At 38.0% G+C, this 16,376-nt stretch overlaps 1 protein-coding gene across 1 annotated transcript; it reads left to right on the top strand.

The window, feature by feature from the left end:
- Nucleotides 1–15,720, top strand: LOC130471596 (uncharacterized). The gene is made up of 15 exons (XM_056841815.1): nucleotides 1–2,062; nucleotides 6,445–6,528; nucleotides 7,865–8,171; nucleotides 8,266–8,496; nucleotides 8,603–8,902; nucleotides 9,027–9,449; nucleotides 9,552–9,827; nucleotides 9,927–10,139; nucleotides 10,226–10,572; nucleotides 10,659–10,862; nucleotides 10,955–11,062; nucleotides 11,140–11,221; nucleotides 11,305–11,406; nucleotides 11,512–11,656; nucleotides 15,487–15,720. The coding sequence occupies exons 1-14, from the start codon at nucleotides 1,794–1,796 to the stop codon at nucleotides 11,608–11,610; spliced, it is 3,045 nt and encodes a 1,014-aa protein (XP_056697793.1). The 5' UTR covers nucleotides 1–1,793; the 3' UTR covers nucleotides 11,611–11,656; nucleotides 15,487–15,720.
- Nucleotides 15,721–16,376: the final 656 nt, after the last annotated feature.

Here is a 16,376-nt window from a genome sequence, read left to right as displayed (position 1 = left end):
CCCTTGTTGAGGGGGGCATACATAAGCGCGCCTCAATAGCTACTTAGTCAACGCGGGTCAAATATTTTACTATTCTGTTGAGGCGGGCTTTTTTAGTGTTCGCTTCTACAGAAGCTGTTGAAGGGGGCTTTACTTGCCCGCCTCAATAGATAGAAGCTGTTGAAGGGGGCTTTTAATTGCCCGCCTCAATAGGGTCTATCTGTTGAAGGGGGCTTTTAATTGCCCGCCTCAATAGGCTACATTAAATTTTAAAAAAATAAAACCACCGCCAAACGTACAGATCGATAAGCTTCTCTTCTCTTCACTTCTCTTCTCTTCACATCTCTTCTCTTCACCGCGCGACTCCACCACCACCATAACCACCACCACCACCTTCCTCACCGCGCGGCTCCACCACCACCATCTGAAGGAGAGTTTCCCCACCGTCGTCTTCCCTATCTCGGTTGACTCTGTTTCACACAGTGCCGCAATATATCAAGGTTAGGTTATAATTGATTCTTGTTTTGCTTGGTCTTAAAATTCAGTTTCTCTTCAATTAGTTGAGCATAATGAGTTGATTATGCAGAGAATTTAGGCTAATGTTTCAATATTGGATGAATTTACAAATTAGGGTTTGATATTTGTGGTTTTTCTAGTTCAGTTACAAAATAGATGTTAGGTTAAATTTTTCTAGTTCAGTTACAAAATAGAAGTTAGTGATATGGGTTTTGTGTCTAAATGATGAAGGTCTCTTTTATGGTGATGGTTTATGTAAGCTATGTGAGTAGCTCGATCCAAAGTATGCAGATGAAATGAAGTGTTTGAACTTTTAAGTGGAGCGAATCGATATGAATCTGTTGAAAATATGTCTGCATAAAATATACTCATGTGTTCATTGTAATATTGATAGTTTATTAATGATGTAAACTAATCGTTGATATTGGATTGTAGCTTTATAGGCTCTAAAATTACCATAGCTTGATGTATTCACTATAGTATATTGTGATGTTTTTTGTACACGCTTATCTACAATATTCTGATGTATGACAGTGGAGACTGTTGTTGCTGCTGCTTTGATTTTCAAGTTCTTTTAGTTCCATTTTTATTATGCTACAATATTGCTCTTGCTATTGTTGAGTTCCTATTCTGGGGTTTTGTGAGATCGGAAACTGTCCATAGACAACTGCCTGTGGGGCTTTGACAGGTTCAACAAGGACTAAAATAGGTGCAACAATAAACTTTGTCACCTTCTACTTGGTTGCATTGCCTGTACTAGTTGTTATGGCATTTTCGGTCAAGGTTGGATTTATCGGTCTGTGGTTTGGGCTCGCAGCAGCTCAACCAGCTGGTGTACCTGATGCAACCAGCTGGTGTACCTGATATAGCCTGCTACAGTATCTGATAATAACGCAGATTGTAAACACTTCTTTATTGCAAGTATTATGTTAACGGTGTGAAAAAAACTAGTCTGCCCCCCTAGAGATTTTTTTAGTCTTTTTTTGTTTCTTGGTTAAAAATTTAATCAAGCCAGGTCGTCGAGCACCTGTCAAAATTTGAAAATGTATGCACAGTCCGCAGCAAACCTCCGTGCCTCTTCCTTTGCCGAGGACCAGTCTCATATTAACTAGTTCTACTTACAAGGCTTTTGACTATGGCTGAGTATGAGTAGTGCCAGGTGCTTGTAGCTTAACTCTTGCATAGTTGCATGCATAGGGGCTCATTCAGTTATCCATCCTGTTGCATGGAAACAAACTGTGGTTTGATATTTAACTTAAGAAAGGACTTTAATAACCAAATTAGGAGATTCTATAGCTATGTTATTTTATGTGGAGCTTTTTCCTTTCTGTTACTTTTCAACTAAATCTAATAGCATTTGCTTACTTCTAATTTTCAAGGGAGATGAAGCATCATTGCAAAAAGCGCTGCATTTGGTGTACAACCTCAATCAGGACTGTGTAGATGTTCTGTTTTATGCTTCTTGGTGCCAGTTCTCGAGGAACTTCAGACCAAGCTATTCAACCCTGTCTTCCTTATATCCATCTATTCCTCATTTTGCAATAGAAGAATCAGCCATCAGACCAAGGTTTGGACTTAAAACCAAATCTTAGTTTTTTTTAACTCACCAGTTCTACGCACTGATCTGCACAGCTCAGATCAGAACTGTGCAGATCAATGCACAGAACTGATCAGAACTGACCAGTTCTGTGCACTGATCTGCACAGTTCTGATCTGAGCTGTGCAGATCAATGCACAGAACTGATCAGAACTGACCAGTTTTGTGCACTGATCTGCACAGTTCTGATCTGAGCTGTGCAGATCAGTGCACAGAACTGATCAGAACTGACCAGTTCTGTGCACTGATCTGCACAGTTCTGATCTGAGCTGTGCAGATCAGTGCACAGAACTGATCAGAACTGACCAGTTCTGTGCACTGATCTGCACAGTTCTGATCTGAGCTGTGCAGATCAGTGCACATAACTGCACAGTTCTGATCAGTTTTGTCCACTGATCTGCACAGTTCTGATCTGGGCAGTGCAGATCAGTGCACAGAACAGAACTGATCAGTGCACTGAGAAGCTAAAACAGTACTTCATGCATGTAAATTACACCTTCAAACATGTAAATTACACCATACTGTAAGCAAAGTATCAAATTGTAAACAAAGTCATCTTCAAAACGGTTTTTATGTACTTATCCATCATCAACCACCAGAAAGCAAACATCAGAAACTAAGCTAGTATAGTTCGTGTGTCAAAATTAAGATTGCATCATTAGAGAACAAAGATCTTATGCCAAGCTAGTATAGTTCTTGTGTCAAAATTAAGAATTTGTGGCTTGATTTATCTAATTCTGTGTAAAACCTTGTGTTATTAGAAATGAGTCGTCGTTGGATGTACGGTGACCATACTACGGTGGAATACTTGAGTGGGGTTGAGGAGTTCCTTAGATGTGCTTTAGCACACCAACGGAATACGAAAGCCGCAAAGATCTATTGTCCTTGCCGTGATTGTAACAATGTAAGGCGGTTAGCTGATATTGATGAAATTGAGGATCATTTATTTCGTCGTGGGTTTAAGCAAGATTACCATGTCTGGTTTTGGCATGGTGAGAAAATACTTGATCGTCCAAGTTCTAGTGTGAATGAATTTGATGTTCTGGCAGAGAGTGATGAGAGTGATGAGAGTGATTCTGATATTTCTGAGAATAATGAGATGGATGATGATGAGCAAGAAGATAATGAAATAAATGAAATGATGGATGCGGTGAAAGATCACTTGAATGAACGACCTCACATACTCGAGCAGGTATTAAAGGCTGCTGAGACGCCTTTGTACCCTGGGTGTACAAAATTCAAATTGTTAGAATGTGTGGCATCACTTTCCAACTTGAAAGCGGAGAGTGGTTGGACCGAAGAAAGTTTCACGAAATTATTGAAACGACTAGGTCTTTGGTTTCCCGATGGCAATGACATTCCCACCTCTGCCTATTATGCCAACAAATTGACGAATCCCTTAGGCTTAGAGGCCGTCAAGATAGATGCTTGCCCAAATGATTGTATTCTTTACAGAAAAGAGTATGAAAATTTGGATAAGTGTCCAACGTGTTCTATGTCGCGTTACAAGCGTAAAGGGGCCAATTCAGCTAAGAGGGGACCGCCCGCCAAGGTATTGTGGTATCTTCCGATCATACCTAGGTTTGAGCGCTTGTTCTCCGTAAAGAAGAATGCTAAGTATCTGAGGTGGCATGCGGAAGGGAGGAAGAAAGATGAATTCCTTAGACATCCGGCTGATTCTCCTCAATGGAGAACTATTGATAAGAAGTATCCTGAATTTGGCAAGGAGGTTAGAAATCTGAGACTTGCTCTATGTACAGATGGGATGAATCCATACGGCTCTCTGAGTAGTCAGCATAGCACTTGGCCGGTTCTTCTTGCAATTTACAATCTTCCTCCATGGTTGTGTATGAAACGCAAGTATATCATGTTGTCACTCCTCATCTCAGGGCCTAAGCAGCCAGGACATGATATAGATGTGTATCTCGCTCCACTCATAGATGATTTGAAATTGTTGTGGAATGAAGGTGTTCCAATGTTCGATGCTCACACCAACTCAAACTTTACATTGCGGGCAATGGTTTTCTGTACCATAAATGATTTTCCGGCCTATGGAAACTTGTCTGGGTACAAAACCAAAGGAGAACAAGCATGCCCTATATGTGAAGAGGACATGAAGCCCACACGGTTGGATCATTTCAAGAAAAATATCTACCCAGATTTCAGGAAGCACCTTAGTCGATATCATCCTTATCGTAAGAAGAAGAAGGAATTCAATGGGTTCACCGAGGAAGGAGTAGCTCGTACACCTTTGACAGGATCACAAGTTTATGAACGTATCAAAAATGTTGAAACCAAATACGGTAAGTGCTTCAAGTCCAAGTCTAAAAAGGGTGTTTTATGGAAGAAAGTGTCTCCATTATGGGATCTTCCCTACTGGAAAGATTTGTCGGTTAGGCATTGTCTCGATGTAATGCACATTGAGAAAAATGTGTGCGATGCTATCATCGGGACTTTGCTAAACATACCAGGAAAGACCAAGGACAATGAGAATGTGCGGAAAGATATGAAAAAGAAGAATATTCGACCAGATTTGTGGCCTGTTAAAAAAAAGGATGGTACAAAGACCTTTCTGCCTCCAGCGTGTTACACAATGTCGAGAAAGGAGAAGAAGAAGTTTTGTGAGTGCTTACATGGCATTAAGGTTCCCTCGGGATATTCGTCGAATGTTAAGCGCCTAGTGTCTCTCTCGGACCTTAGGTTGATTGGTATGAAGTCTCATGATTGTCATGCACTGATTAATGTATTTTTGCCAATTGCACTTCGTGGGATATTGCCGAAACACGTGAGACATGTTATAACAAAACTTTGTTTGTTTTTCAATTCCATATGTGCTAAGGTGATTGATCCGGAGACTTTGGATGCTTTGCACAATGATGTTGTTGAAACTCTATGTCGATTTGAAATGTATTTTCCGCCTTCTTTCTTTGATATAATGGTGCATTTGATTGTCCATTTAGTTCGCGAAGTCAAGTTATGTGGTCCGGTGTTCTTAAGATGGATGTATCCTTTTGAGAGATTTTTTAAGACTTTAAAGGACAAAGCAAGGAATCCGGCTAATCCAGAGGGTAGTATCATTCGGGGAGTCCTTAAAGAAGAGATTTCTGGATATCTAGCTGAGTTTTTGTCAAGCCTTGAACCAATAGGACTTCCAAAATCTCGACATGTTGGTAGGCTCGCAGGGGAGGGAGTAATTGGTAAAAATGTGATATCTCCTCCATCGGAGAGGAAGAAGAAGGCACATCTTTGTGTGTTGCAGCATCTTACAGAGGTTCATCCTTATTTAGAAAAGCATCTGCTTGAATTGCAACATTGTAATCCTAAGTTGAAGGAAAGAGCGTTGATGCGGGAACATAATCGCACATTTATTGAATGGTTTAAGAAGGAAGTTGGAAAGAAACAAGACCATGATGTTTCTGATACGATCAAGTGGTTATCTCGAGGTCCTCGACTATGTGTTCGATCTTTTGAAGGATATGATATCAATGGGTTCACATTCTACACTAGAAGGCAAGATGAAAAGAGTGTAGTGCAAAATAGTGGAGTAAAGGTTGTTGCATCATCTAGGGTCTATGCAAGCGCTAAGGATAAAAGGCCGGTTGATTCAACACAATCATATTATGGTGTTATCGAAGAAATATGGGAGCTTGATTATACCTATTTTGTGATCCCTGTTTTTCGGTGTCAGTGGGCTAACAACCAAAATGGTGTGAAGCGAGATGAAATTTTCCCGGGTTTAACCTTGGTGAATTTTGATCGACTAAGTGACAGTGACGAGCCATTCATTCTAGCATCACTAGCTAAGCAAGTTTTTTATGTGGTTGACAATATTGATCCTAGATGGCGTGTTGTTGCCCAAGGAAAAAGACATATTTTGGGTATTGATGATGTTGTAGATGAAGATGAGTATGATGAGTATGATGACACACCTCCGTTACCAATGGTTGTTCAACCATTGCCAGAAGAGGAGGATGCAAATAATACTAATCATATGCGTACAGATCATACGGAAGGAATATGGGTTACGAATCGTAATTGAAACATACATGTGTAAGTTCGGGCTTCACTTCTGATGCATTGTTGAAGTTTTTGACTTTGTTCTTTCTATTCATATCTGAAAGCCTGTGCGCCTTGGAATTTTTGTTATCTTGACTACTTAAATTTGAATAGTGAAGGATACTTGTGGATATTAATTCATATTTTTTTTCTAAAAATTCAACCCCAATCAATTGCCACTTGTATTGTGAAGAGGAATTGCAGTGATAGTCTCCTACTTTATCCCTCCTATTTAAGTTACTGAGAGTCTGATACTTCTAATAACTTGACTAACTTTATCTGGTTTTTTCACACAGGTGTAAACTTGGTGAATGTCGTATCCTCTTATGTGAGCCAGGTTCCAAGCACAGGTTGCAGAAATTGCAGTTGAATTTTCCTAGGTTAGTTTTCAGTACATTTTGTCTAATAATATCAATTACCTGTTCTTGTTTGCATGGCTTTGTGATTGGTAACTTAGTTTCTGATGTTTGCTTTCTGGTGGTTGATGATGGATAAGTACATAAAAACCGTTTTGAAGATGACTTTGTTTACAATTTGATACTTTGCTTACAGTATGGTGTAATTTACATGTTTGAAGGTGAAGATTTGAACTCCAGAATCATCAAATTAGACCAGGAATCAAATTTGACATATATTGCATTTTATCAATCCACGAGAACTGCAAGTAGCACAAGGAATATGCACTGATCAGAACTGTGCAGTTATGTGCACTGATCTGCACAGCTCAGATCAGAACTGTGCAGATCAGTGCACAGAACTGGTCAGTTATGATCAGTTCTGTGCACTGATCTGCACAGCTTAGATCTGAACTGTGCAGATCAGTGCACAGAACTGGTCAGTTCTGATCAGTTCTGTGCACTGATCTGCACAGCTCAGTTCAGAACTGTGCAGATCAGTGCACAGAACTGGTCAGTTCTGATCAGTTCTGTGCATTGATCTGCACAGTTCAGATCAGAACTGTGCAGATCAGTGCACAGAACTGGTCAGTTCTGATAAGTTCTATGCATTGATCTGCACAGTTCTGATCTGAGCTGTGCAGATCAGTGCGTAGAACTGGTGAGTTATGATTTTTTTTTTGGGTTGTTTTTTTAGGTGAGGTTTGATTTGGGATTGTTTTGCATGTTAGGTGTAATACCATAAGGCCATTATTTTAGGTATAGCTTTGTAAATGGCCAATTGTAGCATTTTGCCCAGAACTGTGCAGTTATGTGCACTGATCTGCACAGCTCAGATCAGAACTGTGCAGATCAGTGCACAGAACTGGTCAGTTCTGATCAGTTCTGTGCACTGATCTGCACAGCTCAGATCAGAACTGTGCAGATCAGTGCACAGAACTGGTCAGTTCTGATCAGTTCTGTGCATTGATCTGCACAGCTCAGATCAGAACTGTGCAGATCAGTGCACAAAACTGGTCAGGTTCTGATCAGTTCTGTGCACTGATCTGCACAGCTCAGATCAGAACTGTGCAGATCAGTGCACAGAACTGGTCAGTTCTGATCAGTTCTGTGCATTGATCTCGTAGAACTGGTGAGTTATGATTTTTTTTGGGTTGTTTTTTTAGGTGAGGTTTGATTTGGGATTGTTTTGCATGTTAGGTGTAATACCATAAGGCCATTATTTTAGGTATAGCTTTGTAAATGGCCAATTGTAGCATTTTGCTCTCTTTTCTAAGTATTGCTCCCTTTACTAAGTATTGCTCTCTTTTCTTTGTTGCAGGACCGTAGCTACCATGGATGATCATCGTGATAATGAAATACAGGGAATTGATGGAGCTAGTCATCCTACGGGGGAATCACAAGGTACCAACACTAGTAAAAAGACCAAATTCCGTGGTCCGTCAAAAGGAGTTCAAGCCAAAAAGCCTATGCATCTTCAGTATAATCAATATGGAATCCCCGATGGAGAATGGTCAGGAGAATACGGGAAGCAAGTTGGGTCTTGTGCTGCTAGAATTAACATTAATGTGAAAGAATATTCAACGTTAGATGAACACACAAAGAAGGGGTTTTGGGAGGAGACCAAGGTAAACATTGAATAAAAACTTGATTTGTATTCTCCTAGATTATCTATTTGTGTAGCATACGTTTCTAACAATCTCTTATCCATAAAATTAACAGCTTCTGTTCCACATTATTGATGATCCGGCTAAAAGGAGAGAAAAATATTTTCATATGTGTGTGGCGAAACGCTTTGGAGCTTTCAAGTCCAGGTTAACGCGGCGTTGGATAACTAAGAAAGAAAAAATGCCGAAACATCAGACAAATGACATGCCTTGGGACATCTACCATCAAATCACAGAGGATGATTGGAAAACATTTGTGATAGAACGAAACAAGCCGGAGATGTTGGTAATAATGAATTTACTTTGCTAGATATTTTTTTATATAATTATATGATTAGTTTGTTGTTGCCATCTTTAAATGTTCGACATGTTCTTTATGTGTTTTTTGACAGGTTCGTAGAGAAAAAGCAAGTAAAAGTGCATTACAAAACAAGCACCCACATCGCACAGGCCAAAAGGGTTATGTTAGAAAGAGACCAGAGTGGATAAATGATGGGCGACTACCGCCAGAGGCAGCTTTAACCCTCTCAAGTGGCTCCTCCTCAGTGACCTCATCACTCACCACAGCGCCAGATAGATTTAAGAAGTTTAGATCAGTAGAGTGGATCTTGGCTCATCAAGTTAAAAACAAAGAGGGAAAGTGGGAAGTTGACCCGAATGATAAAGAAGCCGTAAATATTGCTAAGATGGCTGTAAGTGCGTATGAAATTTTACGTTCTATATCCTTTTCTTTCCTAATTCCTAGTTCTATTGCTAAGATTGCTTCTCCTTTCCATCATGTATACCATCTAATTTTTACTTTCCTAATTCTTATAGTTGGAGTACATAGAAGAAGAGGGAAAAGGAAATATTTCATTCACCCAGGGAGAAGATGCCCTCACCAAGGCTATGGGAAAAAAGGATCACCGTGGGCGTGTCAAGGCAACAGGTGGAGTTAATGTCGGTTACAAAGTTGCTTTCGGTCCAATAGACCGAAGTAGTAGATGTGGCCATATTGAACCATCACCGGAGGCTATCGAATCAATCAGAGCTTCGGTGAGAAGGGAGTTTGAAGATCAATTAGAGAGAAAGGTGGCGGAGGCCCTCCAAAACCAACTAGCCACATTGAAAGCAACCGGTCAACTACACACCCTCTCTACCCCCGCACTTGATTCTGCTCTTGTAAGTGATGAGTTTGATGTTAACCGTGCACTCGTAACCTGTTTTCCGAGTTCATCGCAGCAACCACGCGAGCTGAAGGTATATATTCTCTATAGTGCATACACTCAAAACACCCCTAGCTAGGTTTTTAATATTGTACTTTGTAGTGATTTCTGAAATTTTGTAAATTTATTTGTGAAGGCCATAACTCCATGTCGTCTTGCCCTTGAGGATAAAGTTTTGGGTAACAAAGTGATAGTGGCAGATGGTATGGCGTACCCATTGGATGGTTCGTTGCACCAACACTTTAGATCGATGAAGCCTAGTCATTATAAGGTCCAAGTTGATTGTATTTACGACGGACATGATGATGACACTCTTCCGGTACCTACTGGAGATGGATTCAATAACTTAGGCATGGCTCTTGCTAGTTTTGTGCAATGGCCAATTCACTTGGTGATTTTCGAAGAAGACGAGGTATAACTTTTTTATTATTAATTGTCATTCATTGCGTTATGCATCTGTTTAGAATTAGATTCAGAGCCTTGAACTCCTTTGGTTTCTACCTCTGTTTAGGAGTACTCTACTCCACGCCCAACAAAGAAGTCCAGGAGTCAGATTTTTGAAGAGGTGGTTGGTAGCTCCAAAGGGAAGAAAAACGAATTAATTGTCAAAGAGAAGACAACAGAATTAGTTGTCAAAGATAAGACAACAGAATTAATTGTCAAAGAGAAGGCAACACTTGATTTAGGGTCCAAAGAGAAGACAACACTGAAGTTAACGGCCAAGGTAAACCATATGCTTCCCACTCCCCTGTGCTTCAACACTGAAATCAAAACTGAACTTTTCATGCTAGCTTAACATTATTGTTACAGGGAAATTCATGCTCAAATAAGTTGGAGTCGAAATCGAAGTCGAAGAACTCTAAGACGGCCAAAGAGATGGTAGGTAGTTGTGATCGTAAAACTGAAGAATCAGCCGCCAAAAGTAAGAAGCAAAATTTGGCAGACGACACAATTCAAGGTCTTGGCCCATCATGCAATTATTTGAAGTTTATCATCAATACGGCGCCCGGTGATGTATATAAAAATACTTCAATCCCATTGCCCGCTTCGGTTTGGCATTATGACGAAGATCGACAAACTTATGTAAATGAGGTTGACGTTGAAGAGTTCCTTAGAGGGGCGTGCCTCAACATTTCAGTGATCCAAGTCTATATGATGTAAACTTTTCCATCGATATTTTTGTTTTTGGTTTTGTCAACTATAATAGTTTTTGAAATTTTTGCATTATACATTTACTTTGTAGGTGTTTATTCCACGAACACACCTTTGCATTTGACAACTCTCAGATTGGGTTTGTTTGTCCCGAGGCAATGTCAAGCTCTAGAATCAAGGCCAACCCTCAGGCTGCATCAATGTATTTGAAAGTAGTTTTCAATGCTGAAATTGAAAAGGAGAAGAAGGGTGATCCTAACATTACCAAGTGGTTTTTGATCCCATACCATCAAGAGTAAGTGTTAGAGATTGATCGATATTTGGTAAATAGCTATGTTATTGTTATTTTCATGCATAAGGTTGCAATAACATTTATATATAATGCAGAAATCATTGGATTTTGTACGTGTTAGACCTACGTAGAGGTTGTGCGTATATTTTCGACTCTGCGATAGGTTCCAACCGAGAAAATAGTGCATGGGGAATCTTGTGTTTGTAAGTTACTTTCAATTCTTTTTAAGTTATTTCTTTTCGTGCCGAATCAGATTCATGAAGTTTTACTCAACTTCCAGGGCATACCAAGTGTACAAGTTTAATGATGGGATTTGTCCGAATAGAGCGACTATGCAGGGGTTGAAAGGCTTCCATGTAAAGGTATATCATGCTTACTAATTAGCTTTACTTTTTTTTTTGGGTAACTACTTGGATATATAATTTATGATTTATCTCCAAATCAGTGTGCTCAACAAGTCGGCGCCCACGAGTGTGGCTATTACGTTATGAAGTTCATGCATGAAATAGTCACGTTACACCATAACACTGATGAGCGGTTAGACAATGTTCGTTCTTTTACCATATGTTAGTTGAACTACTAATACTAGTACTTTTACGTAGTAGAATTCTTAATTTACAAGTAGCATTACTTATCATGTTACTTATTTCAGGCTTACACTCCAAGAAATGCGCCTTATACCGATGAGGAAATAGATGTGGTTCGTGAGCAATGGGCTAAGTTTTTTACAACCGAGTATTTATTTACTTAGGTTGTTTAGACACAAAGATGGAAGCGTTTATATCTTCATGGATTTGGTAAAGTTCTTTAATTTTTCCATAATTACAAGTCTGCTGGATTTGCTAATTTATTGCTTTGAATACTAATCTGCTGGTCTTGCTGCTGTTGCATGTGAATTCTGATCTGGTGGTCTTTAGAATTTCACTTCCATCTGTGTGTTTCTCCTCTGTTTGCTTCTGTTTAGAGCTAAAATGACATTTCCGCTCCCAACTTTGAACTAAAAAACCTAAGGACTCATTTGATTCTTATTACATGTCTAATATGCATAGTTTTAACTTTCTAAAACTCATTCGAATCTATTTATGCACATTTAAGGCTCATTAGGTCGTTATAGGTCATGTTTAGAGCTAAAATGACATTTCCGCTCCCAACTCTGAACTAAAGAACCTAAGGACTCATTTGATTCTTATTACATGTCTAATATGCATAGTTAAAACTTTCTAAAACTCATTCGAATCTATTTATGCACATTTAAGGCTCATTAGGTCGTTATAGGTCATGTTTAGAGCTAAAATGACATTTCCGCTCCCAACTTTGAACTAAAGAACCTAAGGACTCATTTGATTCTTATTACATGTCTAATATGCATAGTTAAAACTTTCTAAAACTCATTCGAATCTATTTATGCACATTTAAGGCTCATTAGGTCGTTATAGGTCATGTTTAGAGCTAAAATGACATTTCCGCTCCCAACTTTGAACTAAAGAACCTAAGGACTCATTTGATTCTTATTACATGTCTAATATGCATAGTTAAAACTTTCTAAAACTCATTCGAATCTATTTATGCACATTTAAGGCTCATTAGGTCGTTATAGGTCATGTTTAGAGCTAAAATGACATTTCCGCTCCCAACTTTGAACTAAAAAACCTAAGGACTCATTTGATTCTTATTACATGATTAATATGCATAGTTTTAACTTTCTAAGACTCATTCGAATCTATTTATGCACATTTAAGGCTCATTAGGTCGTTATAGGTCATGTTTAGAGTTAAAATGACATTTCCGCTCCCAACTTTGAACTAAAGAACCTAAGGACTCATTTGATTCTTATTACATGTCTAATATGCATAGTTTTAACTTTCTAAAACTCATTCGAATCTATTTATGCACATTTAAGGCTCATTAGGTCGTTATAGGTCATGTTTAGAGCTAAAATGACATTTCCGCTCCCAACTTTGAACTAAAAAACCTAAGGACTCATTTGATTCTTATTACATGATTAATATGCATAGTTTTAACTTTCTAAAACTCATTCGAATCTATTTATGCACATTTAAGGCTCATTAGGTCGTTATAGGTCATGTTTAGAGCTAAAATGACATTTCCGCTCCCAACTTTGAACTAAAGAACCTAAGGACTCATTTGATTCTTATTACATGTCTAATATGCATAGTTTTAACTTTCTAAAACTCATTCGAATCTATTTATGCACATTTAAGGCTCATTAGGTCGTTATAGGTCATGTTTAGAGCTAAAATGACATTTCCGCTCCCAACTTTGAACTAAAGAACCTAAGGACTCATTTGATTCTTATTACATGTCTAATATGCATAGTTAAAACTTTCTAAAACTCATTCGAATCTATTTATGCACATTTAAGGCTCATTAGGTCGTTATAGGTCATGTTTAGAGCTAAAATGACATTTCGCTCCCAACTTTGAACTAAAGAACCTAAGGACTCATTTGATTCTTATTACATGTCTAATATGCATAGTTAAAACTTTCTAAAACTCATTCGAATCTATTTATGCACATTTAAGGCTCATTAGGTCGTTATAGGTCATGTTTAGAGCTAAAATGACATTTCCGCTCCCAACTTTGAACTAAAGAACCTAAGGACTCATTTGATTCTTATTACATGTCTAATATGCATAGTTAAAACTTTCTAAAACTCATTCGAATCTATTTATGCACATTTAAGGCTCATTAGGTCGTTATAGGTCATGTTTAGAGCTAAAATGACATTTCCGCTCCCAACTTTGAACTAAAGAACCTAAGGACTCATTTGATTCTTATTACATGACTAATATACATAGTTTTAACTTTCTAAAACTCATTCGAATCTATTTATGCACATTTAAGGCTCATTAGGTCGTTATAGGTCATGTTTAGAGCTAAAATGACATTTCCGCTCCCAACTTTGAACTAAAAAACCTAAGGACTCATTTGATTCTTATTACATGATTAATATGCATAGTTTTAACTTTCTAAGACTCATTCGAATCTATTTATGCACATTTAAGGCTCATTAGGTCGTTATAGGTCATGTTTAGAGTTAAAATGACATTTCCGCTCCCAACTTTGAACTAAAGAACCTAAGGACTCATTTGATTCTTATTACATGTCTAATATGCATAGTTTTAACTTTCTAAAACTCATTCGAATCTATTTATGCACATTTAAGGCTCATTAGGTCGTTATAGGTCATGTTTAGAGCTAAAATGACATTTCCGCTCCCAACTTTGAACTAAAAAACCTAAGGACTCATTTGATTCTTATTACATGATTAATATGCATAGTTTTAACTTTCTAAAACTCATTCGAATCTATTTATGCACATTTAAGGCTCATTAGGTCGTTATAGGTCATGTTTAGAGCTAAAATGACATTTCCGCTCCCAACTTTGAACTAAAGAACCTAAGGACTCATTTGATTCTTATTACATGTCTAATATGCATAGTTAAAACTTTCTAAAACTCATTCGAATCTATTTATGCACATTTAAGGCTCATTAGGTCGTTATAGGTCATGTTTAGAGCTAAAATGACATTTCCGCTCCCAACTTTGAACTAAAGAACCTAAGGACTCATTTGATTCTTATTACATGTCTAATATGCATAGTTAAAACTTTCTAAAACTCATTCGAATCTATTTATGCACATTTAAGGCTCATTAGGTCGTTATAGGTCATGTTTAGAGCTAAAATGACATTTCGCTCCCAACTTTGAACTAAAGAACCTAAGGACTCATTTGATTCTTATTACATGATTAATATGCATAGTTAAAACTTTCTAAAACTCATTCGAATCTATTTATGCACATTTAAGGCTCATTAGGTCGTTATAGGTCATGTTTAGAGCTAAAATGACATTTCCGCTCCCAACTTTGAACTAAAGAACCTAAGGACTCATTTGATTCTTATTACATGTCTAATATACATAGTTTTAACTTTCTAAAACTCATTCGAATCTATTTATGCACATTTAAGGCTCATTAGGTCGTTATAGGTCATGTTTAGAGCTAAAATGACATTTCCGCTCCCAACTTTGAACTAAAGAACCTAAGGACTCATTTGATTCTTATTACATGACTAATATACATAGTTTTAACTTTCTAAAACTCATTCGAATCTATTTATGCACATTTAAGGCTCATTAGGTCGTTATAGGTCATGTTTAGAGCTAAAATGACATTTCCGCTCCCAACTTTGAACTAAAAAACCTAAGGACTCATTTGATTCTTATTACATGACTAATATACATAGTTTTAACTTTCTAAAACTCATTCGAATCTATTTATGCACATTTAAGGCTCATTATGTCGTTATAGGTCATGTTTAGAGCTAAAATGACATTTCCGCTCCCAACTTTGAACTAAAGAACCTAAGGACTCATTTGATTCTTATTACATTACTAATATACATAGCTTTAACTTTCTAAAACTCATTCTAATCTACGTATGCACATTTAAGGCTCATTGGGTCGTTATAGGTCAACAACGTACTTAATTATCTCTATAGTCTGCAACTATATCTTTTAATTTTATGCTTCAATGGAATGTAAAGACAATATCGTGAGTGTAAACTTTGGTACTCATATATATTTTCCTTCCATGCAACTTGCAGGCTAGGGATCGAGTCGATTGGAAGAAAGTCAACACGACCTTACTTAAGGTTTGTAATGCATGATCTAAAGGGACCTAAGTGGCTGGATTAGAGACATTTGTTAGATTAGCTCTCTAGCCTTTTGTCTTTAGTTGTTAATATTAGTTGTAATTTGTTAGACTAGCTAGGTGTTTAAAAATTGTAAACATACGTACTATATATACGCTTTGCTCTGTTGGGTTAATATAAATGAAGTTAATGTAATGATTTATTTATCAAAGATAAGCAGATTCATACCTTTGCTATTTTGGTGTTGATTGGGTACAGGTTTCAATACTCAATGGAGTATATATCTAGTTGTGGTTATTGCCGCCTATTTTATATTTTAAAAGAATTTGGAAAAAAAAAATTAATGTTGTTGAAGGGGGCTTTTAATGTACGCCTCAACAACATATGAACTTTTGGCGCAAAAATAAGGACCTGTTGAGGGGGGCATTTAAGAAGTGAGCCTCAACAGAGGAGGCTGTTGAGGCGGGCTTCTTAAATGCCCCCCTCAACAGGTCCTTATTTTCGCGCTTTCTGTAGAGGTTTTTGAGGCGGGCTTTTGAAAGCCCCCCACAACAGATCACCTGTTGAGGCGAACAAAGCCCGCCTCAACAGATCACTGAGCTGTTGAAGCTACGTCTGTCGCAGCGGGCCTTGTTCGCCTCAATAAACCCAAAATGCCCCCCTCAACAGGTATTTTTTCCACTAGTGAAAATTCTACGTTCCAAAAAATAAAGAAAAAACAAAAAGGAAGAGAATACGTAGAATTTCCAAGTGAAGCAGACGAACGAACGAACAAGAGGCCAACTATGTCATCAAGAAACCTCGCCAGAAATCATTTTCAGCGCCCAGCGCTGGGCGCCGAA

This window comes from Spinacia oleracea, chromosome 4, assembly GCF_020520425.1.
Source record: "Spinacia oleracea cultivar Varoflay chromosome 4, BTI_SOV_V1, whole genome shotgun sequence".
NCBI lineage: Eukaryota > Viridiplantae > Streptophyta > Magnoliopsida > Caryophyllales > Amaranthaceae > Spinacia > Spinacia oleracea.
The sequence above is the reverse complement of the archived record's forward strand: the minus strand, read 5'-3'. Positions and strand labels throughout refer to the sequence as shown.

Bases quoted from the DNA above. Each gene is read 5' to 3' on its own strand.
- LOC130471596 (XM_056841815.1), top strand. From the start codon at position 1,794: ATGTTATTTTATGTGGAGCTTTTTCCTTTCTGTTACTTTTCAACTAAA. The intron at 10,573-10,658 runs GTAAACTTTTCC...TTTACTTTGTAG, and splicing joins GTGATCCAAGTCTATATGAT to GTGTTTATTCCACGAACACA. The intron at 11,222-11,304 runs GTATATCATGCT...TCTCCAAATCAG, and splicing joins TGAAAGGCTTCCATGTAAAG to TGTGCTCAACAAGTCGGCGC.